At 38.7% G+C, this 25277-nt stretch overlaps 1 protein-coding gene across 1 annotated transcript; it reads right to left on the bottom strand.

Moving 5' to 3' along the window:
* Positions 1 to 4785: 4785 nt before the first annotated feature.
* Positions 4786 to 24504, bottom strand: LOC149840379 (DNA-directed RNA polymerases II and IV subunit 5A-like). Its single transcript, XM_090003138.1, has 5 exons — positions 24115 to 24504; positions 23811 to 23990; positions 23131 to 23244; positions 18723 to 18862; positions 4786 to 5025 (listed from the first exon to the last, which is right to left on the bottom strand). Exons 1-4 carry the CDS (start codon positions 24259 to 24261, stop codon positions 18737 to 18739), a joined length of 567 nt encoding a protein of 188 aa, XP_089859264.1. The 5' UTR covers positions 24262 to 24504; the 3' UTR covers positions 4786 to 5025; positions 18723 to 18736.
* Between the last annotated feature and the right edge of the window lie 773 nt (positions 24505 to 25277).

Here is a 25277-nt window from a genome sequence, read left to right on the forward strand (position 1 = left end):
GGCAGGATTTTGAGACGGGGTGGGGGTGGAGACATTGTCCCCCACCCCCGCCCCAAGTCCACTGCTATCCCTAACCCTGCCAGTTACACTATACCATTGGGTTTTGAACCTGCAGCATCCCAACACAAAGTGACATGCACTAGCTGCTCCCACCAGACAAGCAGAGCCCCCGATGGTGTGTGCACCAGGATCTGATTATTAATCAAATGCCTGTTTACCGGATTTGATCAGATATCAGGCCCAAATTAGAACCATTTGCTTGCCATGCTTAACACAGTTCTAGTTCTATTCTGCACTCATTTTCAGCCACTGCTTTCACTAGAAAACACTATGGAGACAGGCTCTGCACCTCAATTCATGAGGAGCATCCTCCCCCCTTTTTCAAGGGAAGCAATTCCTTGAGAAAAGAGAACTGATGTTTATGTTGCCATGGTGAGGCACATGAAAATGCCCACTTGATTCGTGCGTTCTCCACATGAAAACCCCAATATTTCCGTGGCATGCAAACGTGCCCTACGGCTCCTTAGGAGCCTTCTACTGCATAAAGGAAATCCGGTAACACCACAACTATGAATGTCAATTGATAGGGTTTCTGTCAGATATCCAACCGAACAAAAATCTGAATAAGTTCAAAATTTGGCATGAAGCATTCAATCCAATTCTGACTAAAATGTCTGATCTGGTTACCTATAAAACTAAACCAATGAACTCAACATATCCTTAATTCATTATTTACCGATTTACATCCAACTCTAATTCCAAATCCAAATTTGATAAAGCAATATTCAATTAAGCCACGAACGGTTTAGGCAGGCATAGCCAGCCCGGTTAGGTCTCTGATCCTCAAAGTGGTTTCTTCATGTAAATATAAAAATATTAAGTGAGAGTTAGTAATTCCTAGATCAAACCCAATCCAACCCGTGTACATCCTTACACCTGACGGGGAATGGGCAGCTTATTATGTGAGACCCACAGAAACAGTGACCTTTTGCATGGCCAAAAAAGACTAGCCTTTCAAGAAAAAAAAACATCACCACCACCACCATTTCTCTCCTTTATAAACCATCACCATCACCACCCTCATCCCCTGTTCCTCTTCTTTTGTCCTCCGCACCAATTACACCACCACTACACTCTCCCATCAAACACAGAGGAACAAGCAGACCCCTACCAGTTATACAATGATACCATTGCTTCTACCAGACAAGGAGAGCCACCACTTTGAGGAAAAGTGTCAGCCCAAAAATGAAAGGCAAGAGGTGCCCCTCATGACTTTCCACAAGAGAACTTCCTCAAGCATCAAACACAGCCAAACTTGTCCTCGCATTGACAGACACCCACAAAAGGTTCCTTCTATGAGCCCCTACCTCACTACTAGGGATGATAGTGGATCGTGGAAAACGGGGTTCTACCCCGCCTCTTATCGTTTGGATTGGGGATGAAGGTTAAAATCAAAACCCATGTGGGGATGGACTTATGCTTTTCTCCCACCGCGCCCCATCCCCGATCCCCATTAGTAAAATAACTAAAATACTTTTAGGTATGGCAGTGGACCACGGAGAAACGAAGCCCCACCCCGCCTTGCCGTTTGAAACAGAGATTGAGGATATGAAACGAAGAAGGAGGTTAAAATCAAAACCCTTGTGGGGATGAAGGCATGGATGGAGGGCAGATTTTGAGACTGGGCAGGGGTGGAGACCTTGCCCCCCCACCTCGGCCCACTGCCATTTCTACTCACTACTGTACTGTCTTCATCCCACACCGACCTCTTCTTTTCTGAATTATTTAGCTATATAAAATAGTTTTTAAACAACCAGCTTTTGTTTTTATCTATAAATATCTATACAGACTAATTTCATTTATTATTAATAACTAAACAATAAAACAGTTCCCAAAAGTTTAATCATGCACAATTTTAGTGATTATTGATAGGGGTGTCAGCAGGTCATCCCGAATCTAACACTATAGGGTCCAGGTATGGTGATAAATAAGAAGACCCGAAGGTCCAATTAATACATAGATCTGGGTATATTTTATGAAATTTTATATTAGACCCGGGCCCAACCTGAGTTCTTCCGATTAAGACCCACAAATTTTTAATGTAAAAATGATAAAAAATATTGTTTTATCGAGTATGATCCAGCTCGTTCATGTAGTTATTAACGGATTCGGATATGGTTTCTCTTATGATGGGCCCAATTAGACTCAGATCCAGACACTACCAAAAAAATTGGGACCCACCTGGTTGCAAACCAAACCCAACCAGTTGACAACCCTAATTATTGATTAACCAACCATAAACCAATATGTTTTAACCTTTCATTTTTTTCTTTTTTCTTTTGGTAGCAAAGCAAGGAATAACTCACAGGATTCGAGCCCAAGGCCCTTTGATTAAGATAGTTTGAAGTCCGACCAGACCGAACCAATTATTTCATTCAACCTTATTACCAAAACCTTCCTAAAACATTGAAAGTTTGATTCTTAAGAGGCTCGTTTTAGAAGTGTGGTGGAAGCACACACTTGTTTCATGCTTTCAGAATTTTATAAAAAACTTATTAGTAAAAATGGAAAGTTGATTTCTCCCAATATGAAATTTATTTTCCTTGATATTATGAATGTCCTTATAATGTTAAAAGGAACTGTTTGTCATTTTCTACTTATCCTTTTATGGTTGTTTCTTAACTGTTACACGCTTTCCTCATGCTTCGTACACCTCTCGCCCCAATCATTTGATAATTAAGCTCAACTGCTTGCCACCTCTAATCCATCGTTTAACCAAAGTGTATGTATTATGATGACTACAGAAAGTGGGAAAAACATTTATATAACTAGAAAATAAGATGCCTTCCACCTGATATTATTTTGAGAACTTGCCCACCTGATATTCTTCTTTTGTTCCTGTACAGCACACCATGAACCCCGCCTGCGTCTTCCTCTACCTATGCCATTGGACGAACCAAACTCCTGGCAGCCACTTCCCCCCTCTTTTTTATTCATTCTGTTGGCCTGAGGATGGCCAGACACCCAACATGCAGCCAGTGGGCCACGATGGTCGGTGTCTGCCTGATATCAGACAGCTGTCCACTGGCAGTGCCAGAGAGAGAGAGAGAGAGAGAGAGAGAGAGGCGGGCAGAGTCCATTGTGCGGCTGCCCTGACACTAACCAGGCAGACGTCTGAATGTATAGCATATATAAAGAGGGAGAGCATACACAGAAATACAACCAAAAAGATGGCAGGGGTTAATGGTGGAGAGGTAGAACAGGGGTCAAACAATGAAAGGAGGACCATCCGATTCAGCACAGTTGGACTTGGACGGTCTCTTCTTGCTATATATATATATATATATATATATATATAGTAACACGTAGGTGCATGATTACTTTTGAACATGACCAAAACGAACTCGCCCACGATGGATGCTCTGCAGGAGTTAGTTTTGGTCATGTTCATGATCCATGCACCTACGTGTGTGTACGTATAGTCACTAGAATATGAGAACTAATGTGTACCACAAATTTCATGATTTTTTTGTTCTTTTCTCTGGACTCCTAATGGGACGGATGTGATCACATGCTTGGTTTTATAAAAACCAAGCTATTGAATCATCCTATTTTGATGCACAAATGAGATTTTTTATAGCTTTAAAATCAATGGCTCATAATCTTAACAAATATTCAAGCATTCAAAAAACACATTTTTTTCATAAAAAATACATGATCCAGCTGTTGATTCTTAGCAAATTCAATAAGACAATCACACCCACATGGTTGGATTTGCAAAAAAAGTGTTGAAAATGCCCATATTCCTAGTTCTCACATTCTAAAATATGAGAACTAATGTGTGAACAGATATTTTTATACATTTTTTGTCATTTTTCTCTTGAATCTAACGATATGGATGTGATCTACAGGATTGGTTTTATAAGAACCCACTTTTGAATAATCTTATTTTGATGCATAAACAAGATTTTTTTAATGCTTTAGAATCAATGGCACATAATCTTCATAAATATTATAGCATTCAAAAATTATATTTTTTTTTATAAAAAATACATGATCCAATGGTTGATTCCTAGCAAATTCCCCATGCCAAGCATATCCACATGGTTGGATTTGCAAAAAAAATGTTGAAATGACAATGGAGAAACAAGACACAAGGGCAATAGGTCAAAGTTATTTCAACAGTCGGTCAGGATTCCCTAACACCGACAGACCTATGAGTCACAAAGATACTGGTATAACCCGACACGTGATGTGAGAAAAATACACAAAGTTTGATTTTTTTTTGTTTTGAAAAGAAAACAATTGACAAGGTTTTAATTTTTAATCAATGAAAATTATTTTTTAATATTTGAATACATAAAACTGCAATTCAATGAAATATTGTTAAAAATTTATTAAAAATATTTAAATAACAGCATGCACGTTAGCGTCAGTACCACCGAGCCAGAGCATGTCACAAAGAACATGGCACCAAAATACCGTTTATTTTTTTTAAAGGCAAGCTGCTGTTAATTCAGGTGAATCAGCCGATACTGGCCTTAAGTGAATCAATCTGAATCCACAAATGTCAATCAAAATGTGACACGTGTTAAAGCCAGCAAAATAATATTAAAATGATATTTAAAAATAATTTTAAGTATTTTTTTAAACGTATAGATTTTCTGCCGATACGATAAGTACGCACCGATACTGACAACATTGGTTTCACCTGCTTTCTCAATTCTCATGCAGGTGGCCATCCTGATCACCACCACCATTAACTTTTGCAACAATAGCTTAAACTGTACCTTTATATGTCTGCTTATTAATTAACCATTTCTACGAAACATAGCAAAGTTGACACCATTCACTGCACTCCTGAGTTCCCTGTTTTCCATGACATAGCTTTTTTAATTATAGAAGGCAAAAGGGAATTGAAGTTCTCAAAGAAACAAACCAGAATCAATTGTCCGAAGTTTTGAATGCAGAGCAAAGCAACGTGCAAGTTACCCTCCCAAGACAATGAATCTTGCAGATAAAACACTGCCATTAGGGACCAAGATAGATCAGAACACAGGCAAATAACAGAGCTGAATGCACACGTGCAAGGGAATATAGTTGAGGTTTTTTTTTATGCAAATGTGCTGCTGATGACCATCCATCTCAACATTTCTCGAGACGGACACCACACCCATCTCGAGAAATGTCAAGATGGGTGGCTGTCAAGTAGGTCGCCACCATGCAAACACTATAGTTAAAAATGTAATGAAACGGTGGTCTTCCACAAATGCACGAACAACTCACAAACATGTGTCTATCGAAGACACTCCAAGTGTGACTTTTGAAAGGGTATAAATGAAAGAACACTTGAAAAATAAATAATATTTTATTCATACAAAAAATGCTTAAGAAGCATTGATTATTACAAAAGAAGAGATCATCCCTATTTATACAAGAAAGAAGAGGGCATGCGCTCTTCCAATAGAGTCGTTGGACCCAGTCCAACAACTCTATTTCTAGCCGTCCAACGACTAGTGGTTTAGTCAAGATCTAAATAGATCTTGACTATGTAATTCAAATTGAACTATAAAAAGAAAACAAATAAAAGAAATAGAAAAAGATAATAAAATAAATATATATTTATTATATATATATATATAATATTACATGTTTACATTTTAACACTCTCCCTCAAACTTATGATACAATGAGCGAAAGTTTGTCTTAGATAAAGTGAAATTTGAGAGCAGCAAGAGGCTTTGTGAAGAAGTTTGCTAATTGATACTTTAATATAACATATGACAGATCAATGGTTCCATGTAAGTACTCCTCTCTGACATAATAACAGTCCATCTCAATGTGTTTGGTGCGTTCATGGAATGTTCGGTTGCTTGCAATGTAGATGACACTTTTGTTGTCACAACATATTTTTGAAGCTTGCGTCGCTTCAGCTCTCATATTTGCTAGCAATCGTCTGAGCCAAACAACTTCACAATGGTAGTTGTCATGTCTCTGTATTCAGCTTCGGTGGAGGAAAGTGAGACCTTCTGCTACTTGCACCTCCACGAAATCAAGGATTCACCTAAGAACACACAAAAACCAGTGGTTGAGTGTTTATTATTGAGATCACCTTCCCAGTCAACATCATTATATGCAATTAAATTTAAAGACGATGAAACATACAAGAAGAGTCCTCGTAAAAGAGAGGACTTTAAGTATCTAATAATATGCAAAACTGCTCCCATATGCACAGAAGTGAGAGCATGCTGAAACCGACTAACACTGTGAACAACATGTGTTATATCTAGCTTAGTAATGGAAAGATAAGAAAGAACGCCAATAAGCTGTCTGAAAAGAGTAGGGTTGTCAAGAAGTTCTCCATCATCAATTTTCATTTTAACGTTGACAACTCCTGTAGTGTCAACTTTCTTATCATCTGTAATTTCAGACCTAAAAACAATATCAAAAGCAAATTTAGATTGAGATATCAATTACCCACGAGAGAAATAAGCAACTTCAATGCCTAAAAAATATCTTAATAAACCTAAGTCAGCCATTTCAAAGTGAGTTTTACGAAGAGTTTTGATATTTGCAACTCCCTGTTTATCACCTCCGGTGATGATCATATCATCCGCATAAAGAAAGAGAATAATGATGCCTGCATCAAATTTCTTAATAAACAAAGCAGTGTCACTTAAATAAGGTTGAAAACCAATATTAAGCATAACATTACTAAATCTGTCATACCAGGCTTTTGAAGTTTGTTTAAGACAATAAAAAGTTTTTTCTAGACCAAGATCTTTACCCTTAGGGATACTAATATCAGGCGATTCTCATTCAGAAAAACATTTTTGACATCTAATTAAAAGATGAGTCATTTTCTAATGGAGGCCAAGACTATTAAAGTTTTGACAACGATCATACGGGCTACAAGAGTGAATGTTTCTTCATAATCAATGTCATACTCTTAGGCATATCTTTTTGTCATTAGACGGGCCTTATACCTTTTCAGGGTTCCATTACTTTTGGTTTTGACTTTATATACCCACCTACAGCCTATAGGTTTCTCACCTGGAGGAATATATTGAATAATCCAGGTGTTGGTCTTTTCTAATGCATCCAATTCTGTTTTCATGGCTTTTATCTATTCTTTATGATTTTTGACTTGAGAATAGGACGAGGGTTCAACATATGATTGTATTAATGCAATGACTGCCCTATACGTGAGTGAAAAAGATTCGTAAGACACAAAATTTTTAGGAGGACTAGAAATTTTAGACATCCTACGTGAAACTTCAGAGTATTTTTTTAATGCACATGAAAGATTTTGCTCTCTACGTCTTGAATATTGTAGATTAACATCCCTATGGATTTGCTCTCCATTATCATAATCATTTTCAACAACAATAGAACTTTGATTATTGTCAAAGTCATATTCAAAATCACATTCATTGGATTTTGAAGTTAGATCAATTAAAAAAGAATATTCAGTGACATCCTTGGATTTTTCGAATTCAAAGAAGCTTTCTTTTTTTAAAAAAGATAAATTTCTTGACACATAATTTTTTATTTTGAAAGTAGAAACACCTGTAGCCTTTTTTATTATTAGCATATCCTAAAAAGGCACATGAGATTGTACGATGAGAGAGATTATTATTTTTGTTGATGAAAATAAAATATTTGCATCCAAAGACTCTTAATCTAGAATAATCTAGAGCTAAATTGACAAGTTTTTCTATAGGAGTTATATTCTTTAATGAGGAAGATGATATACTATTGATGAAGTAGGTGGCAGTTAGTACCGCCTCAGCCCAAAAACTTTTTGGAACATGATTTGCAATTACCAAGGTCCTAGTAGTTTACATAATTTGTCGATGTTTACATTCGGCTAGGCCATTCTGTTTTGAAGTGTGTGGACATGATCTTTGATGTGTAATACCATGTAAATTGAGATAGTCTTTGAATTATTTAGACATAAACTCTCCCCCTTAAGTGCGAAAAATAGAAATACCATTCTGAATCTTATTTTTAACCATTTCATAAAATATTTGAAAGTTAGCAAAAACTTCAATTTTATGTTTAAAAAAATAAATTCAAGTATGTCTAGAAAAGTCAACCACCTTTGGAAATAACTGGTGCGGGGCCCTAAACATCCAAATGTATTAACTCAAGTGGTCGTGAAGAAACAAAAGTTCTACTAAGAAATGATAATCTTTTCATTTTGCCAAGAATGCAGTCTTTACAAGAACAACTTTTAGAATTACAAAATTTTCCCAAACTTGAAAAATATTGAATTTTAGACATGTGAGGATGACTTGTACCATAAATCCAATTCTAATTTCTGAACATTATAACAAAATGCATTCTTGGGCAATTCTAAAAACTCCATGTAATAGAGTCCTCATTCTCTATGGCCTTCCCCAATCAACTTCCCTGACTGGCGATCCTGTACCCAACCATGAGAAGAGAAGGAAATATTACATCCATACTCAGATATTTGTGAAACAGATAAGAGATTTAAATTTAGTTTAGGGATATATCTAACTTTTGGAATAAAAAAATTTTGGATTTTTGAAAAATTTCAAAACATCACTCCTTTTATTTCAAGAGATGTGTCATCGACTGTAAAAACCTTTGACACACTTGAGTTAGTTTTAAGACATTCGGATAGGTTATTGACATTTGAGATAATGTGAAAAGAAGTACCAAAATCTAAAAGCCAAAGAAAGTTACTTGGACCAGAGAAAGATGCAACAACCGCTCCAGTTGAGGCTTCAATTGAAGAGGATACCCCTTTGAGAAGATGTTGAAGAATTTTCATCAATTGAGTCATAGATACAGGTGCATCTTGATCTTTTGACTCAGATTCATCTGATGCAACTCTTTTTTCTTCTCTTCTTTTTAACTTTGGACATTGAGGCCTACGCCCCAAATTCTGGACTTGACACCTTTTATGAAAAAAGTTGAAAGCTTTGAAATCGATTATTTATCAGAGTTTGAAACAGGAGTTAGCAGAAAATCATGTTAAAAATAGCAAGTCCTCGGACCTTGAGAGCGTTACAACGCAAACTTTCATTTACAAACCGATTTGCCACTCAAATATATATTTATTGAAATAAAAAAAAGAAACAAAATTTTGGTAACAGTTTTCATAATTCAGAGTTTAATTCAAAAGAGAGGCTTTCAAAGAAACTCTATAACATATTTTACCAAAATGTCCTCATGAGCGAAACGTCAGGGAAATAGTCTCATCTTGAACTCATCACGCCATCGCAAGCTGCCTCAACCTGTCCACTGCCCATGAAATGGGTCAGTTTCACGAAAAACTAGTAAGGGTGCAAAAGACAAGGAGAAACAAAGCCTGTAATAAGCAAGATAATTGCTCAACTAAACAGGAGAAACAAATCAGAGCTAACCATACATGTTGTCGAGTATGACAAGCAAAACTCCAGTAAATAAAATAGCCAAATACGAGAGCAGTAAGAAACAAAGTGTTGAACAAGCAAAATTAGCATCTATAGCAATCCAACTGATTCTATAGGCAGGGAGTAACTAACTCCACCAAGCAATCAAGCACAGTACGCCGAGTAACTGAACAAGATAGGCATTCAAAACTCTCAATGCAAGCAATTACCATTGAATTCTTCATTTCACCGAAAGTAACTACATTAATCATAAGGTGCAAACTATTGCACAACAAGTAGTTTATAAGCTACATGTGATTAAGCAATCACACGACAACAGTTATATATTAACCACAAGGTGTAAGCAGCTTGTAAGACAAACAACTACATTAGTTCTAGTTATAGACAGTTCGTAGATTACGAACTGTAAGCAATCACATTCGTTATAAAAGACGCAAGCCAATAAGTGCTATATTACAACAAGCACCAAGTAGTTCAACCAAGCAAGTCGCATGCTAATATATTGCAACTAGCATAATGCTACCATCATAAGCATTTAACTAGTTCAGTCAGCTAGTTATTACTAGCAAAGAATTGTGTAAGCAGTTCAACCAACTAAAGCAGTGCCACAACAGACGTGCATAGTTCAATGAGTGGTATATGCTGAACTACAGAGCAAACAAGCAATTCACGTCACAGTACACACATCTCAACAATGTGAATAGTTTACATTTTATTCTGATTATTAGCTGGTCGTTGTGGTACGCACGAGGCAAAAACGTAGAAACAACCGAGATCGATCCGGGGGTTTATTTTACTATGTATATTATGATACCTCGGATGACTGACTGAATCCGCTCCTAAGGGGATGGCCAGTGACCAAGAGAGTAAATCCCCAAACGCATTTGTGGCTCGTGGATGCATCCAAACTTCTGCAGAAGTGGCCTGAAAGCTATCTTTGTAGCATTTCTCCTAACTCTGATGACTGGGGAAGCAGAGTCATTTGCCCGAAATAGCCATTAATGGTTTGTCCATAAGAATTTTGTATCATTCATCCTCTCTTTTGATGAACCATTTCAAACGGGCACGACAAGGGTTTCTTAACCGCCGCCTCATTCTATATGCTCGGGACCATTATGCCCGCTCGAGCATCTTGCCTGTGAAGGCGTATAATCACCATTTAGTGAATTATACATGTCAATGCACGTTTGAGGCAGCCACACACCTCATCCTACTCACCGCAGTACGCAACATACATGTTCAAAAATACAACCGCGATGAGAGGGGTCAACTCATAGTGAAGGTAACAACATTACCATTTTGTGATATCAAACACGTGCCATTACACGTTCGAGGTAAACACAAACCTCTCATCTTACTCATCGTAGTACGCAATGTACATGTCCAAAAGTACAACTACGATGAGAGGGGCATGAATTTCTCAAAAAGAAATCCCCACAACAATGTTTTGCCGATAAGATATGGTGTAACCATTCAAGTTCAAACTCGTCATGCTCAGGTCCTTTAGACCGTCACGAGTCTCTTGCCTGTTAGACGAACATTGATATTACAGGATTACCATGAAGTGCCAAAGCACGTTATCGATGTTACTACAGACCTCTTATCCTGCTCCTCATAGTCCAAAACATATCGTACATGACTAAGGGTACAATTATGAGCAGAGGGGCATGGATTTCTCAGAAGAAATCCATTAGCAATAATCTCGGGAGGTAAGGAAACGCGTCAACTATCTTAGTTTGGCCAGAAAACCCAATAACTAGGTCTCGCATCAGGGGCGATGCAACACGGGTCTAGCGATGGCGCAGGTTCCTCAGTAGAACCTTCACCGATATCATGCACATGCCCTTAAACTAGGTTATCCAAGTTGTATCAGATACACGAATTGAAGTTGTAAAACACTTCTCCCAAACACATCGATTTGGAAGATCCAGCCGCTATCTCGCAAAAGGCTTTCGAAATATGCTTTACAAAACTATATGTTTCGAAAATAAGTTGGTGCCTAAAAGTCATCCTTTCTGGAGAACCAAGTGCATAAGTATGCATCGTGTCTTTTAAGACAAATGAACAAGTTGAAATGCGCTCAAAGATGCACTCAAAGAGCAAGCCCGTGCACGTTACAGTGTGGCGATGAAGTACGATCGATCCCTAAAGTGCAAAACTGTGTGTCGAGCGCAAAACCTTGTAAACAGTGCATAAAGTATGAAATTGTACCTCAGCAAAACAGCCAAGCAAATACGTGAATACTCAAAGCAATGCACGAGATATAAAATCATACCTCGATCAAATCAAACACGCAAGCAAATGAGTACACAAGACAGTGCATGAGGTACACAGCCGTACCTCGGCTAAACAGACATGCAAGCAAGTAATACTCAAGGCAAAAGAGCATCAACAATATAAAAAGCAAAGAGAACAGAAGAAAAGCCTTGGCACATAAAGTGCGGGGCAACAGAAATGAAAGTACAACAATTGATAGAGATAAAACGTAAAAACTGTGGCACATAAAGTGCGGGGCAACAAAAAGAAAAATACAAAAAGTAAATACAAAACAAAAGCCTGGGCACATATAGCGCGGCGACAAAGTAAAGAAAAAAATAAAAAGCCATGACACATAAAGCGCAGGGCAACAGAAAGGTAAAGTGCAGAAAAGCAAAGAGGACAAGGATCGCGAAACCGCGTCCTTGAGTTAAAAGACATCAAATGTAAAGACATGAATTAAAAACCTCGACACATATAGCGCGACGGCAACAGAAAAGAAAAGTACAAGGAAAGTAAAGAGAACAAGGATCGCGAAACCGCGTCCTTGAGTTAAAAGACATACATATATATTTTATACGTATATGTATATCATCGCCCTTTCCATTTTTAATTATCTTTTCTTATTTTAGCATTTATCCATTCATTATCCTTTTACACAAGAATCCCCTACCTTGAGGGGTTGCGGGTCCTCGTACGCCTGCAGCGTAGGTAAGCATGGGCTCAAGCTACGAAGAGAGAGCCGACTTCGTCGTACAACCTGCGAGCATAAATGCGTTAGCATGATATGATAAAAACCAACAGGCGGTCCGGTGAGACCCGTAATGGTCTCCAAACCGAACCCCGATACAAGGCTAAGCAGGGTAGCAAAGGCAGGGAGCCCTCGACTCCCTGTCTGCTGAAACAACAAAGGCCCTCCTGCCAGGGCCTTGCTGGCAGAAGACGACAGGTAGGGGGCAGAGGCAAGGAGCCTTGCTCCCTACATGCCCGAACAACAGAGAGGGGGGGGGGGGGGGGGGGGGTAGGGGGCTCAGCCCCCTGCCAACCTTGCGGAAGAGCACAAAGGCAAGGGTTTTGCCCCCTGCTTGCTAGAAGGGAGCAGATACAGGGGTCAGGCCTTTGTCTGCTCGACAAAAGCAGAGAGAGGGAACAGGGGAACAGGGAGGGCTCAACCACTTCCCGCCAACCTGAATGCAAGGAGGGGCTCAACCCCACCCCTGCAACAGAGGGAACAAGTGCCAAAACAAGGAGATAGGGAGGAGGGTCTAAGTCGGCAGGGCTTGACCCCCGCCGACTCAGCAGAAGGTGCATCAGGGCTGAGCCCCTAACGCTCCACGAATGATCGAGGAGGTGGCAGGGGGTTAGTCCCTGCCAACCTACCCACACAAACAGGGAGGACAGGGCTGGGCTCGACCCTGTCGACTCACCCGGAAAAGCCCAAGGTGGTGGCAGGGACTCAACCCCAGCCGACAACCGAAACACAAGAAGACGATAGGGGCTGGCCCCTGCCGACCCATTCGAATACAGGGAGGTGGCAAGGGCTCGACCCCTGTCCACCTAACAAGAAAAGAGAGGGAGACGACGACAGGGCTCGGTCCCTACCGTCGTTCCCGGACTCAGGGAGGTGGCAAGGGCTCAACCCTTGCCAACCTACCGAGAACAAGAAAAAGGGAGATGGCAGGGGCTTGGCCCCTGTCGACCTGCCTAAACAAGAGGCAGGCAGGGGGGCCTTGCCACCCTGTTGACCAAGGCACGAGCGGCCCCTCCCCTGAGAGCCCTATGCCTGAGAGAAGAGGCGATGCAGGTGGAAGCCCTGCCGCCTGCCAAAAAGGAGAGGGGGAAAGAACGAGGGGAGGTGCTCAGCACCTCCCTCCCTGGCAAACCCAGAGCCACCATGATGGTGGCTCTGGTCCACTGACCCAAGAATAGGAGGGTCGAGGGAGACAGAAGAAGACAGCGAGGAAGGATGCTCGGCACCTCCCTCTTGGTAGACCCAGAGCCACCCACGATGGTGGCTCTGGTCCACCGACAACAAACGGGAAAAGGGTGGGGTGGGTTACCTGGGAAGACCACGGCGACAGGGGAGTCCGAGGATGGCACAGGCGAAGGCGATGACGACGGCATCCAGACCTCCTTCGATGGGCTACCGATGGCGAGGCAACGATGGACGGACGATCGCTGACGGCGACGATCGGTGGCTCACAGAGGTCGCTGAGATGGATGCCAGCAGACACATAGAGAGGGGAGCGACGAGGACTGTCACTAGCGAGGTGTGCCGAAACACGAGCACGAGGGAGGAGAGCAGCAGTGGCGTCGAGGACGTCGGTCGAGCTGCCGAAGCAAGGGTGGCGACGATCGGGGGTCACTCACAGGGGGTTGTCGGACTGGGGTGGTTGCTGACGACGACGATCGTTGTCGGGGCCTGCCGTAACACCAAGTGGAGAGAGAGAGAACGACGACAGGGAGGGTCGCTGACAGGTCACCGACGATCGGTAGTCACTAGTGTCAGGGTCGCCGACGAAAACAGGAGCGAGAGACGGAGACGGGAGGCAGAGAGGAGAGAGAAGGGGCAAGGGTTTTGCCCCTCATCTCACAACCTGCGTCTTTTAAAGATGCAGGCTCTCGAAGGTTCGAGAGCCCGGGTCGGGCTCGGGTTCGAACTCGGATCCGGGTCCAACACGATGGACCAACCTCGACACGTGTCTGACACGTGTCCGACACATATTTTTTGTACAGACTTTACACCTATAGTACCCCGGTTCATGACAATAATGATAAATGACTTTTCTTTTGTCAAAGTCACCATTTTGCCTTCATAAATGAGGCAGTTTGTAAGTGCGAGTATGATTTTTCGGTCTAGACACAGCTAGAATTGAGTCATCGTCAACTTTTGGAGTAATTTTTCTAAATATATTTTCCTAAATAGTGAGTTCTTCGATAGTATCAACAATAGAAGAAATTTTTTAATGATGTAAAATGGTCGATTTGGTGGATTCAAACTTCGGCCTTAGACCATTCACAAATTGATAGAAATGTTTCATATCAAGTTGCTTTTGGCAAATCTCGATATCTTCAGCACAATGCCATTTAGGCTCAAGAAGAGCCAACTCTTCCCAAAGTTCAGACAACTCATTGTAATATTCTCGAATAGTTTTGTCTTTTTGAGTCATTGTCTGAACTTTGTCTTATAAATTAAACACATGTGCAATATCTTTAAGGGAATGTTTTTAAGGTATTCTCAAGCCTTATCGGCATGCTCAAACTTAACAAGACTAGAGCATTTTTTAATGTCTACGCTATTAATTAGCCATGACATAATTGTTGCATGCCCTATCCTCCACTCTTTCCATTTATTTTCATAAGTGGCTAATGTATTGCTCTTCTCCTCTTCCGTTAGAGGAACCTCTTTATCAGTCTTTTTTGGTAAGAGATAGTTTAGGTTCCGAATCAGAACCATCCACTATGCCTCATAATCTTTTTTCCCAAATATGGTGCTTCATAATCGAAACTCACATTACATAATTAGTATCATTTAGCTTTGTGGGTATGATGGTGATCTAATCATTGTCATCCATTTTTTAAAAGGGTAAGAGAGGAATAGATGGAAGAAGAGAGAGAAAAGAGTAGATAAGAGAATAAGAGAGGATAAAATACAAATTTTTGTAGCGCAAGTCATCATTTCTTCAAACGAATCTTCTTGAGCCAAGAACAAGGTGATGAAACGCCCTTTGCAAATGAGGCATGAAAATAGAGACATAAGCACTTCAAGATCTAAGGTCTTCGTGGCTCTGATACCATGTAATGAAACAGTGGTCTTCCACAAATGCACAAACAACTCACAAACATGTGTCTATCAGAGACACTACAAGCATGACCCTTGAAAAGGTATAAATGGAAGAACACTTGAAAAATAAATAATATTTTATTCATACACAAAATGCTTAAGAAGCATTGATTATTACAAAAGAGGGGATCACCCCTATTTATACAAGGAAGAGGGCATGGAAGAGCTCTTCCAATAGAGTCGTTGGACCTAGTCCAACGACTCTATTTCTCAAGATCTAAATAGATCTTGACTATGTAGTTCAAATTGAACTACAAAAAGAAAAAGAATAAAAAGAATAAAAGAAAAAGATAATAAAGTAAATATATTATATAATTATTTTATTATTATATATATATATAATATATTACATGTTTATATTTTAAGTTTTTAACAAAAACCACAATAACAAACGACATAAATGGTAGCATATTACTGAAAGGCTTGGAGAAAATTCACTTCAGAGGCAGAAAATTCTCGCTTCTTCGAAAGGAGAGAAAGTTTTGGGAAAATATGAGAAACTCTATTCCCTCCTCTAGTGGAAAGCCCACAGCTGTCTCGTTTCCCACATCGATTCTCTTTCACTTGGGCTATGTTTGGGACCCATGCAATTGGATGGAAACATGGTTTCAATGTGTTGCCAATATATTCTTTTACCAATGTGTAATGTTGAGAGACGGAGTTGCCAAAAACATATCTCGTGAAAGGTGTTGAAATGTGTTGTTGGGGCTGCCAATACTATTGCCAATGCATTGTTTCAGTAGCACCATTGCTTCCAAACAGGAAGAGATTATGAGAGCATGGCGAAAACCAAAACACAAACTCCGATTCAAGACTCCCAAACATAGCCTTAGTGTTTTTGTCTCAATTCTTGTCACTTCTTACTCACTTTCCCCTCAATTCCTATGTTTTTTCTATTAAAAAATATTTTTTTTATAACAAGCTTGTATGATGATTTATATCATTTTATACTTGTGTTTATGTCATTTCTTATTTTCTTCCACCTGCTTTTTTATTTTTCAAGCACTTGCATAATCGTTTCACAATCATATCCCGCTTCTCACTTCACTCACTTCCCCGCTTTCGCTTCACACATCGCTTCTTGTATCCATTTGTTTTTTAGTAACTGTGATTCAACCTAATTCTTACCACCCAATTGGATTTGGATTCAGATGTGCATGGGTAGTATCAAATCCAAATCCAACTAACTTAAAAATAACTAACTAAATATACTTTTGCATATAATCACATTTGAATTCAGTTCAAACTGAGACTCAAGACCATAGTTACCAAAACGGGAAGCGGTAAGAGAATCAGAATTGAGAAGCAATCTATCCAAATTTTTCGAGGATTTGGGAAGCGAGAAGCAAATATGAAGCATTAGGGGGAATCATTCAGGAAGCAGTACAAGAAATTGAGAAATAATGATAAAATGATGGATGTAAGAAAACACTTTTAAAGAATGAAGTTTTTGAAGAAAAAAGAAGTATGTCGAAATGAATAATTAGGAAATGAAGTCTACAATTGATAATTATATTATTCTACTAGAAAAACTACCTAAGATCATTTAATAGGATAACTAAATAACACATACAACCAATAAAAATGCAAAACCTTTCAAAACTACAAGTTCATAAGTTTATTTCAGAGTTTGGATACAAAACATTGATATAATAAAAAAATCTGTGCAGCAATTGATGTGTAATTCATCACACATTATAATTCTAAGAAACTTCAATTAAGCCTAACAATATAATCAATTGTTATATGATACATTTAAACAAGAAATATACATATATATATATATATATATATATATATATATATATGTGTGTGTGTGTGTTTCTTAACAAAACAAACATCTAACATGTGGCTAATTATGAATTACTAATGATTTCAAATTAATGTAGGTATGAATATAGTAATTGTAATATAATAAAGATGCATATAAAATACATAAAAGCTACTGAGTTGCTTTGCAAAAAGTAATACAAATCAATCTGCTAAGCTATTTATCCTCTATTAAAAAATTCAGCAATTTGAAGTTTTCAACATATGTACCTATAATATGCAACAAAGAACAAACATATGCAATCAAGGGAGAGCACAACAATCCAACATGCATATAGAAAAACATATCAAACCTGATATGGTAATTCAAAAAAATAAAAGGAACTTTTTTTGCAGTCAAAACAATAAGACTAAAGTCAAAAGTCATGTGCATTTATATTCTATATACTATGTAAATCTGTGCATTTATTTGAAATGAAGAGAAAAAGAAGGGCCTATGGCTGACTAGACAAAATCACGCTCTAATGGTGAGGAACTAGAATTTCTATATATGAATAACTGAATTTCTCAACTTGGGAATTATAACTCCAAAGAAAATAAAAACTCAGCCATGGGAATCGGGATTCCCTTGTTGGAGAATCGTGATTCAGATGCATAAGAAGCGTGATTCCACACCGCTTCCGGTTCCCGCTTCCTGGGAATCGCAATTCCCACCTTATAGCAGTGCTTCCGGTAACTGTGATCATGGCTGATTTAAAATTCCATACCATATCTAATTTTTAGTTGAACACATTTGACACTGATTGGATTTGGATTGTGTCAGATACCCAATCCAAATCCGAAATATTGGCATTCCTATATTAAATGGAGCATTGGATTCCAGCATTATGATATGCAATGGCAAAACTAAAAAATACATGGCTTAAGGTTCTGAAAAAAACAAAAAAAAATCACTGTATAATTAATCTCACAATTTTAAAGTCAAATAAGGCAAGATACTAAAACTATAACTATTCTATAAATGAAATGCTGGTTGATTTATGAAGGTACAAGAATTGGATTAGGGCATAAAGCATGATGTGCATGGGAAGCCTGGTAACGACCATGATGGCTGCACTTGTTGATTTGATAAATCAATAAAACAGCATGCCATTGATATGCAAATCATCCCCCAATGCAAAAACCCTACAACATGGAAGAGAGAAATCGGCAGCACATACCAACCCATAGATTGGAGAAGCACGTCTACCAGCAACAGTAGACCCGTATAAATGCATAGGAAACTAAAGAAACATAAAGTGATTTATTATGCTAGTGACCTACCACCTTTAGCAGATAATCTGGACAAAGATTGCACATAATGCCCAAAATAAATACATGTAAAGGAGAGACACATCATAGTTCCAAGAGCCAAGTATGGACAAAGATTCCTCTTAGTATCTTACCTGTCATCATGGACTCAAACAACAAATCGGTAGGTGACATATCTTCCTGCTGTTTCACTAGGTCGGATAATCTTCACAACCTGTCCACGCTTTAGTCCATAGTAACGAGCTATTGGATCCGTAATTTGTATCCGAGGAAGCTGACATAAAAAATGCAAATTCATATATTAAATTATTAATGAATAAATCTGGAGAGAGAGAGAGGGGAGGGGACGTGCCAGCTAATCAAATGCTTGACTCAATGGGTTTCATATGTAACATCAATACAAGTCACAACCTCGACCCAAATGCTTGAAGAACTGATTTGATATTAAGCATACAGGGTGATAAAGCCTGGCTTAGTGCTAGACAAGCATGCATACCAACAATCTGCACGAAAATGTCTAAAAATATTTGTGAAGGTAAAACATTCAAGGGAGAAACACTTCGCCCATGGAAAGGGGTAACATGCATGCTACCCAGAAATGCTGCCCCAGGATCTGGTTGAAAGCACTTGACAGCTACCCAGAAATATGTATGCACGTGTGAGTTTGCATGTGCATGCTTGTGCACAGGCACGTGGGATGGGTTAGGCAGGAGAGTTGCAGTTGAGGGGCGCAAGCCAAAAAAACTGCAACTTTAGCACAACATATATAGTCCGGATTAACAAACAAATAACCATATAGAGATATACTTTTCACACACTAGGGAAGCAATGAGCAATACCGCAAAACCCAGCAACCCACCTAGCAAAATCCTATAGCCTTGGCTATTAGTACAACTTGTAGGATTCTGAAACCAGCTGCATCTTGGTTTCACTTTCAAATACTTGCAATGAACTCCACTAAAATCACACAATTTGACTAACAACCTGCTACATTATTTCCGTTCTCTATGCATAGGAAGATAAAGTTCATAAAGTTTGTTTTACTTAATTTTTAAAATAAAATTACACAAATTAGAACATCAAACAAACGTGTTCTGATTCAATGCTTCATTCCATTCATTCAAACAGGAAATCTATTTCAGAGACTTTGGCATTCCATTCATTCAAACAGGAAATCTATTTAAGAAACTTTGGCATATTATTGCAAGACATATGAGCTGTCTACTTTATATATGCTAGCACTGCTTCATATGAATTACAACTTTCATCCCCATCACATGCACAACAGGTTTTCTTTTTTATTAAAAAGAGCTTCCATTAAGGAAAGAAACGGACCAAAAACAGAAGTCAAATACAAAAGCTCACAACAAAGGAAAAGCACAAAGCATCAAAATACAAGAGAATATCACCCTCCAAGTATTTCTACCCTAGGTCTGATCCACTTTAAACTAGTCTCTTCTACTGATCCGTAGAAATGAGTTGAATAGAAAGCAATGTTATAAATATTACATTGTATCCTACAATACAGTAAGCCGTATCGCAAACCAACGCCTAGACCAATTTCAAACAGGGCCTAAAATGGGCTAAATAAGATTATTGCAGAATTGGCCCATATTGTACAATATCATATGACACATAACCCGTATCATATTAGTCAACCATCTTGGCAGTCAAAAAAGTGGAGCCTGAAGCAAAACACATAACCAAAGCTAAAGAGATAGGGACATTTCCAAATGATAGCCAATTGACCAACTTAAAGCTCAACCCTGTCAAATTCAGTGTTCCAACCTGACCCAAGAGATGGAAGGTTGATTCTTCCACAAAAAGCATAGAAAGAATTGACTGGCTAATGAGAAGTTTTATGCCTTTCTTTGAGTTTCTACTTAGTCAATGACACCTTAGTTGTCAAAAGCGGTAACTAGGCAGGGGCCGGGTGCAGAGCAACCACATAGGCTTATGGGTCTAGGCGGTAAGGCCTTGCTTGCCCGCCAAGGCCGTGAGGACATGGTTGTCATTATCTTTTTAATTTTTTTCCCTTTTTCTTCTTCTTCTTCCTCTTGCCCCAAACCCTTTCTTTTTTCTTCTATACTTTTCTTCTTGTTCTTTCTTTCTTTTTTCCTTTTTACCTTCTTATTTTTTCATTTATTTTCTCATTTTCTTCTTTCTCCTCCTTTTGCCCCTCCACCTTCTTCTCTTTTTCCACCTCTTCCTCTTCTTCTTCTTTGTCCTTTTTTCCACTTTCTCTTTTTCCTTTTTCCCTTCTTTTTTCCTTCTTTTTTCTACTTTGAAATTTCCTTCCTTTTTTCCCTTCTTCTTCCTCCTCTCGCCCCTCCACTCTCTTTTTTTTTTCCTTTCTTTTTATCCTTGTTTTTTCTTTTTTCCTTCTGTTTTATTTTTGTTATTTACATATATGCCCATGTTTTCACACACACACATACATATATATATATATATATGTTTATATAGATACATTCTACAACATAGATATGTTTTATGTCCAATGCTAAGAAATTTTACGATATTTTACACTGAATCACGCATGTATACGTAATTAATAGTTACAATCATATCCTTGTTACTAAATTTAACTATTTATTGTAATGCTTATGCTTTTCTTAATATTTTGTTGTCTTGGTCTCGCCTATGCTGACTAGGCCCACCTAGGCTCCGACTAGCGCTTTTGACAACTAAGAATGACACTAACCACAAAAATATATTAACTTTTGCTGGGAGTGCTTGCTTGACATAGGTTCCTTAGGAACAGATGAAGCTCTATGTCCTAAAAGAGAACTATGACATGGCAGAATTTATGAGGAGTGTTACTCCAAAGCCTCAGCTATTAATGAAACTACAAAGCTCAAACAGTTCCTTTGTGCAGGTTAATGCTCGCTAGAGACATCTCTCTCCTTGATTCCAAGATCAGAAATTACAAATTATTGCATTTGTTGTTCAGAGTTATTCAGGTCTGCAATACTCATGCTTTTTTGGAGCACTATCACCTTTTAGCTAACATTTAATTTAAATAAAGTTCATTTATTAGAGAGAGAGAGACCAAAATAAGCTCTAGCCTCTATTTTTTCACCTCCCCAATGATGGATTGCCTTCAAAAAATGTCATTCCATGCCCTAAATTCTAAATAACACTCATCCACCTAATCTCTTTGTCTCTAGCTAAATAGGAACTTGATGGAAGGAACGTCTAACTGGCCAACCCATATGTCAGTCAAAAACTTGGCTTTCACAACATTTTCCCATCTTGATGCCCATTCTTCCGTTACCACTACAACATTTGTTTTCCCAAACCCTTGATCCATTTCTCCACAAGCCCAATGTGATTTTGCAATCTGATTCTATGCAAACCATGAGTCCCAAATTTATTCTTAGGTCAACAAGCAACAGTCCTCTTTGGATAACTTTGAATCTGCCAGGACAGGAGTAATAGTATTCAAAAGCTCAAGATAACCACACACAATGTTTTCCATACCCCAATTCTGTATATTTATATAATATGTTTCCTTGTCACTGGTAGATTTTTATGACTCCTCAACCAGCCACAATATGACCTATGCATCTGCTGCTTTCATTTTAAGTGCTCAACTGCCTCCTATGGTTTTTTTGATATCCCGCAATTTATGTTCACACAGAGGTACCATCAGTAAGAACAATCCAACAAGCATTGCTTACACATGCGAGTCTCACCGCTTGATCTACAACCTTCAACTCTGTTTTCTTCATCTAACCATAAAAAACCTAGCAGAAATAACTACTAGTTGAGTTCTAAATTCTCTCTGAGCATGAGCTTATAACTCTTTCAGTTTTACCGTTATAATAGTAAATTTTTGACATATTTAATTGAGTCATTAATTCTACAAGATGTTTCTTTTCCCTTTTAAGACAACATAATGTTATTTGAGAATACCACATGAAAAATTAACGTATTTACTCAATGTAAAGTAGCAGTGACATGCATCCATAGGTACCTCAAAAGAATATGTTATATGGCAAAAATCAGAAGAAACAACGAGATTCATCCAGGGTAGGTATCCGTACAATACAATTTATATTCCAGACATCTTTGTACAAAAGCATCAATTCTTTTAATATTTAATCAACAAAATCACATTTGTGATGAGGTAGAAACCCAAAAGAGCCATCAGCTAGCAAAAATCAGAATAAGAAACAAGAAGATTCATCCAGGGTACGTATCTGTACAATAAGATTTATATCCCAAACATCTTTGTACAAAAGCATCAATTCTTTTAAGATTCAATCAACAAAATCACATTTATGATGAGGCAGAAACAAAAAAGATCGATCAGCTGGCAAAAATCAGAATACGAAACAAGAAGATTTATATCCCAAACATCTTTGTACAAAAGCATCAATTCTTTTAAGATTTAATCAACAAAATCACATTTGTGATGAGGTAGAAATCCAATAGATCGACCAGCTGTCTACAATCCTAGAAGCAGCCACCCGCTGATTCTATACAACCAAAAAGCATAGTTCATGCAACAAGAAACTACCCTAGTTCACCGGATACCTGTGTCTCTTTGAGCGTATATCTCTCAAGTAATGTCTTCTTCTCTTCGGGAGTAAGCACCTGGTGCTCCGGTATAAGAACATGCTCTTTAATATTGACAAGCAGCTCTGCCTCCTGAAAGGAAAAAGTCACCAAAACAACTCCCCATCACAAATAATCACCACCAGCAGGAATAATGATAATTCACCCAACAATCTCACCTATCTATTTATCTATCAGTAAATGAAGTTCAAACAGCCGCTTACAGGTAAGCAGGCACTCCATTCCGAATCACAGCCTCGCTTGAAGGTTTCCGTAAATCAGAAATTTTCATTTTCGCAAAGCACAGAGTAAGACCAACGACTCCAAGAAATACATATGCAAAACCCAAGTTGCTATTCCAAATTTCAGCGAAACACCTCCATGCCGTAAGTTGGGTGATCCAGATTTTGAAAAGGAAACCATAAACCCTAGGTGGGCACTAATTTTGAACAAGTCCTCTATACCCTAAATTGGGTATCTCATAAGTTTTGAAGAAATCTTCCCAAAGCCAAAATAAGGCGTCCAAAACTTCAAACCAGCAACAAATTTCCGACAGTCACAAAGAAAAAGGAGCAAAGAGAGCCTGAAAATCAAAAACCCAAAAGAGATTAACATAATACAGAATATGATATGCGGGGCAGAGATAGTTACAAATCTACCTGAAAAAACTCCAGATGGAACTTGACAGAGATCTCCTGGACGCACTGCTTCGCGAACGGCGTCAAGTTTTGCTGAACCACGAGTATGGCTCGGAACACGTTCTCTCCCTTCATGCGTTCCGTGTAAGTCTTGATCGTCTTCACCCCAACTTTGGCCTCGTCCGGGAAGAAAACGTAGATCTGAAATAAGAAAACCAATTCTCGATGAAAAAGAAACCCAAATCACCAAACGCAAGAATTCTTCGTTTAAAAGGGTATCCATCAATCAAATAGCTCTTGGTGATATGGTTAGGGTTTGGGGTACCAGGTCTGAGGGGTCGTTCCGCTTGGACCTGTTGATTTCGAGGCAGTCTCTCTTGGCGTCCTCCCCGTGCTTGGCGATAAATTGGGATTTGGTCATGTTAATGTCGGCTTCGCTCACCAGGTAACCCCGGTCTCGAAGCATTTGCATTATGGTCCGTCAGATTCTGAAGAGCTTGCTCGTTTGCTCGTCCATCGACATCTTTTCTCCCTTCCACTTCTTTCCTCTCGCTGCTCAACAGCAAAACGACGGGTTGGAAGCGTATATATAGAGAAAGAGTAGAGCGTAGGTGATTGCTACTTTATGGGATTTTATGCTCTTTCGTTTTTTTTAGCAGTTTCCAGTCTTGACCCCCATGAAATGCTAAGCTAACCAGGTTATATGTTCCTCCGCTCGGGTACGAATGAGCGCCACGCATGTGACTATCACTTAGCATCAGCATCACTTAGCATCGTGAGTCGGGTGCGTTTGCAAAGACTTAAGTATTCTTTCTCGTCATTAGAGCTATAAAATGATATTTTGAGTAAAAGACAAAAATATTCTTTTGTTAAAAAAAGTTAAAATTATCATCATTTTCGCTCTAAAGATTTAACTCTCTGCTTTAATCAGAGCTTCTTGCAATATGTCGTTCTAAACGCTCTGGATTACTTTTTGGCGATGCACCATCTGTTGTAAAATGAGCTTCGATTGACAATACATCTTTTGCCATCGTCTGCGGTCGTCGGATCACCTTTTGTTGTTGTTTGCTATTGTCAGAACACTCTTTGTCGTCGCTTGTTATCGTTGGAGCACCTTTTATCGTCGTCTGTTCGTGAGAAATAATTAAACTATCAGAAAAATCAACATTATGTTTATTGTTCATTATGATACGAGGGTGCAAACGTCAAACTGAGTAGACAGAGAATAATGATTTACAACAAAGATAATGATGACAACGTCAAACTCAGTAGAGTAGCAATTTATAATAGAAATCAGATAAGAGAGTAACGATTTACAGTAAAAATCAAATCAAGGAGTAGCGATTTATAGTAGAAATCAGATAAGAGACTAGCGATTTACACTAAAAATCAAATCAGAAAGTAACAATTTACAGTAGAAACCAAACCAGAGAGTAGCGATTTACAATACAAATCAGATATAAGAGTAGCGATTTATAATAGAAATCA

This window comes from Nuphar pumila, chromosome 4 (assembly GCF_984573655.1).
Source record: "Nuphar pumila chromosome 4, dmNupPumi1.hap1.1, whole genome shotgun sequence".
In the NCBI taxonomy this organism is placed as follows: Eukaryota; Viridiplantae; Streptophyta; class Magnoliopsida; order Nymphaeales; family Nymphaeaceae; genus Nuphar; species Nuphar pumila.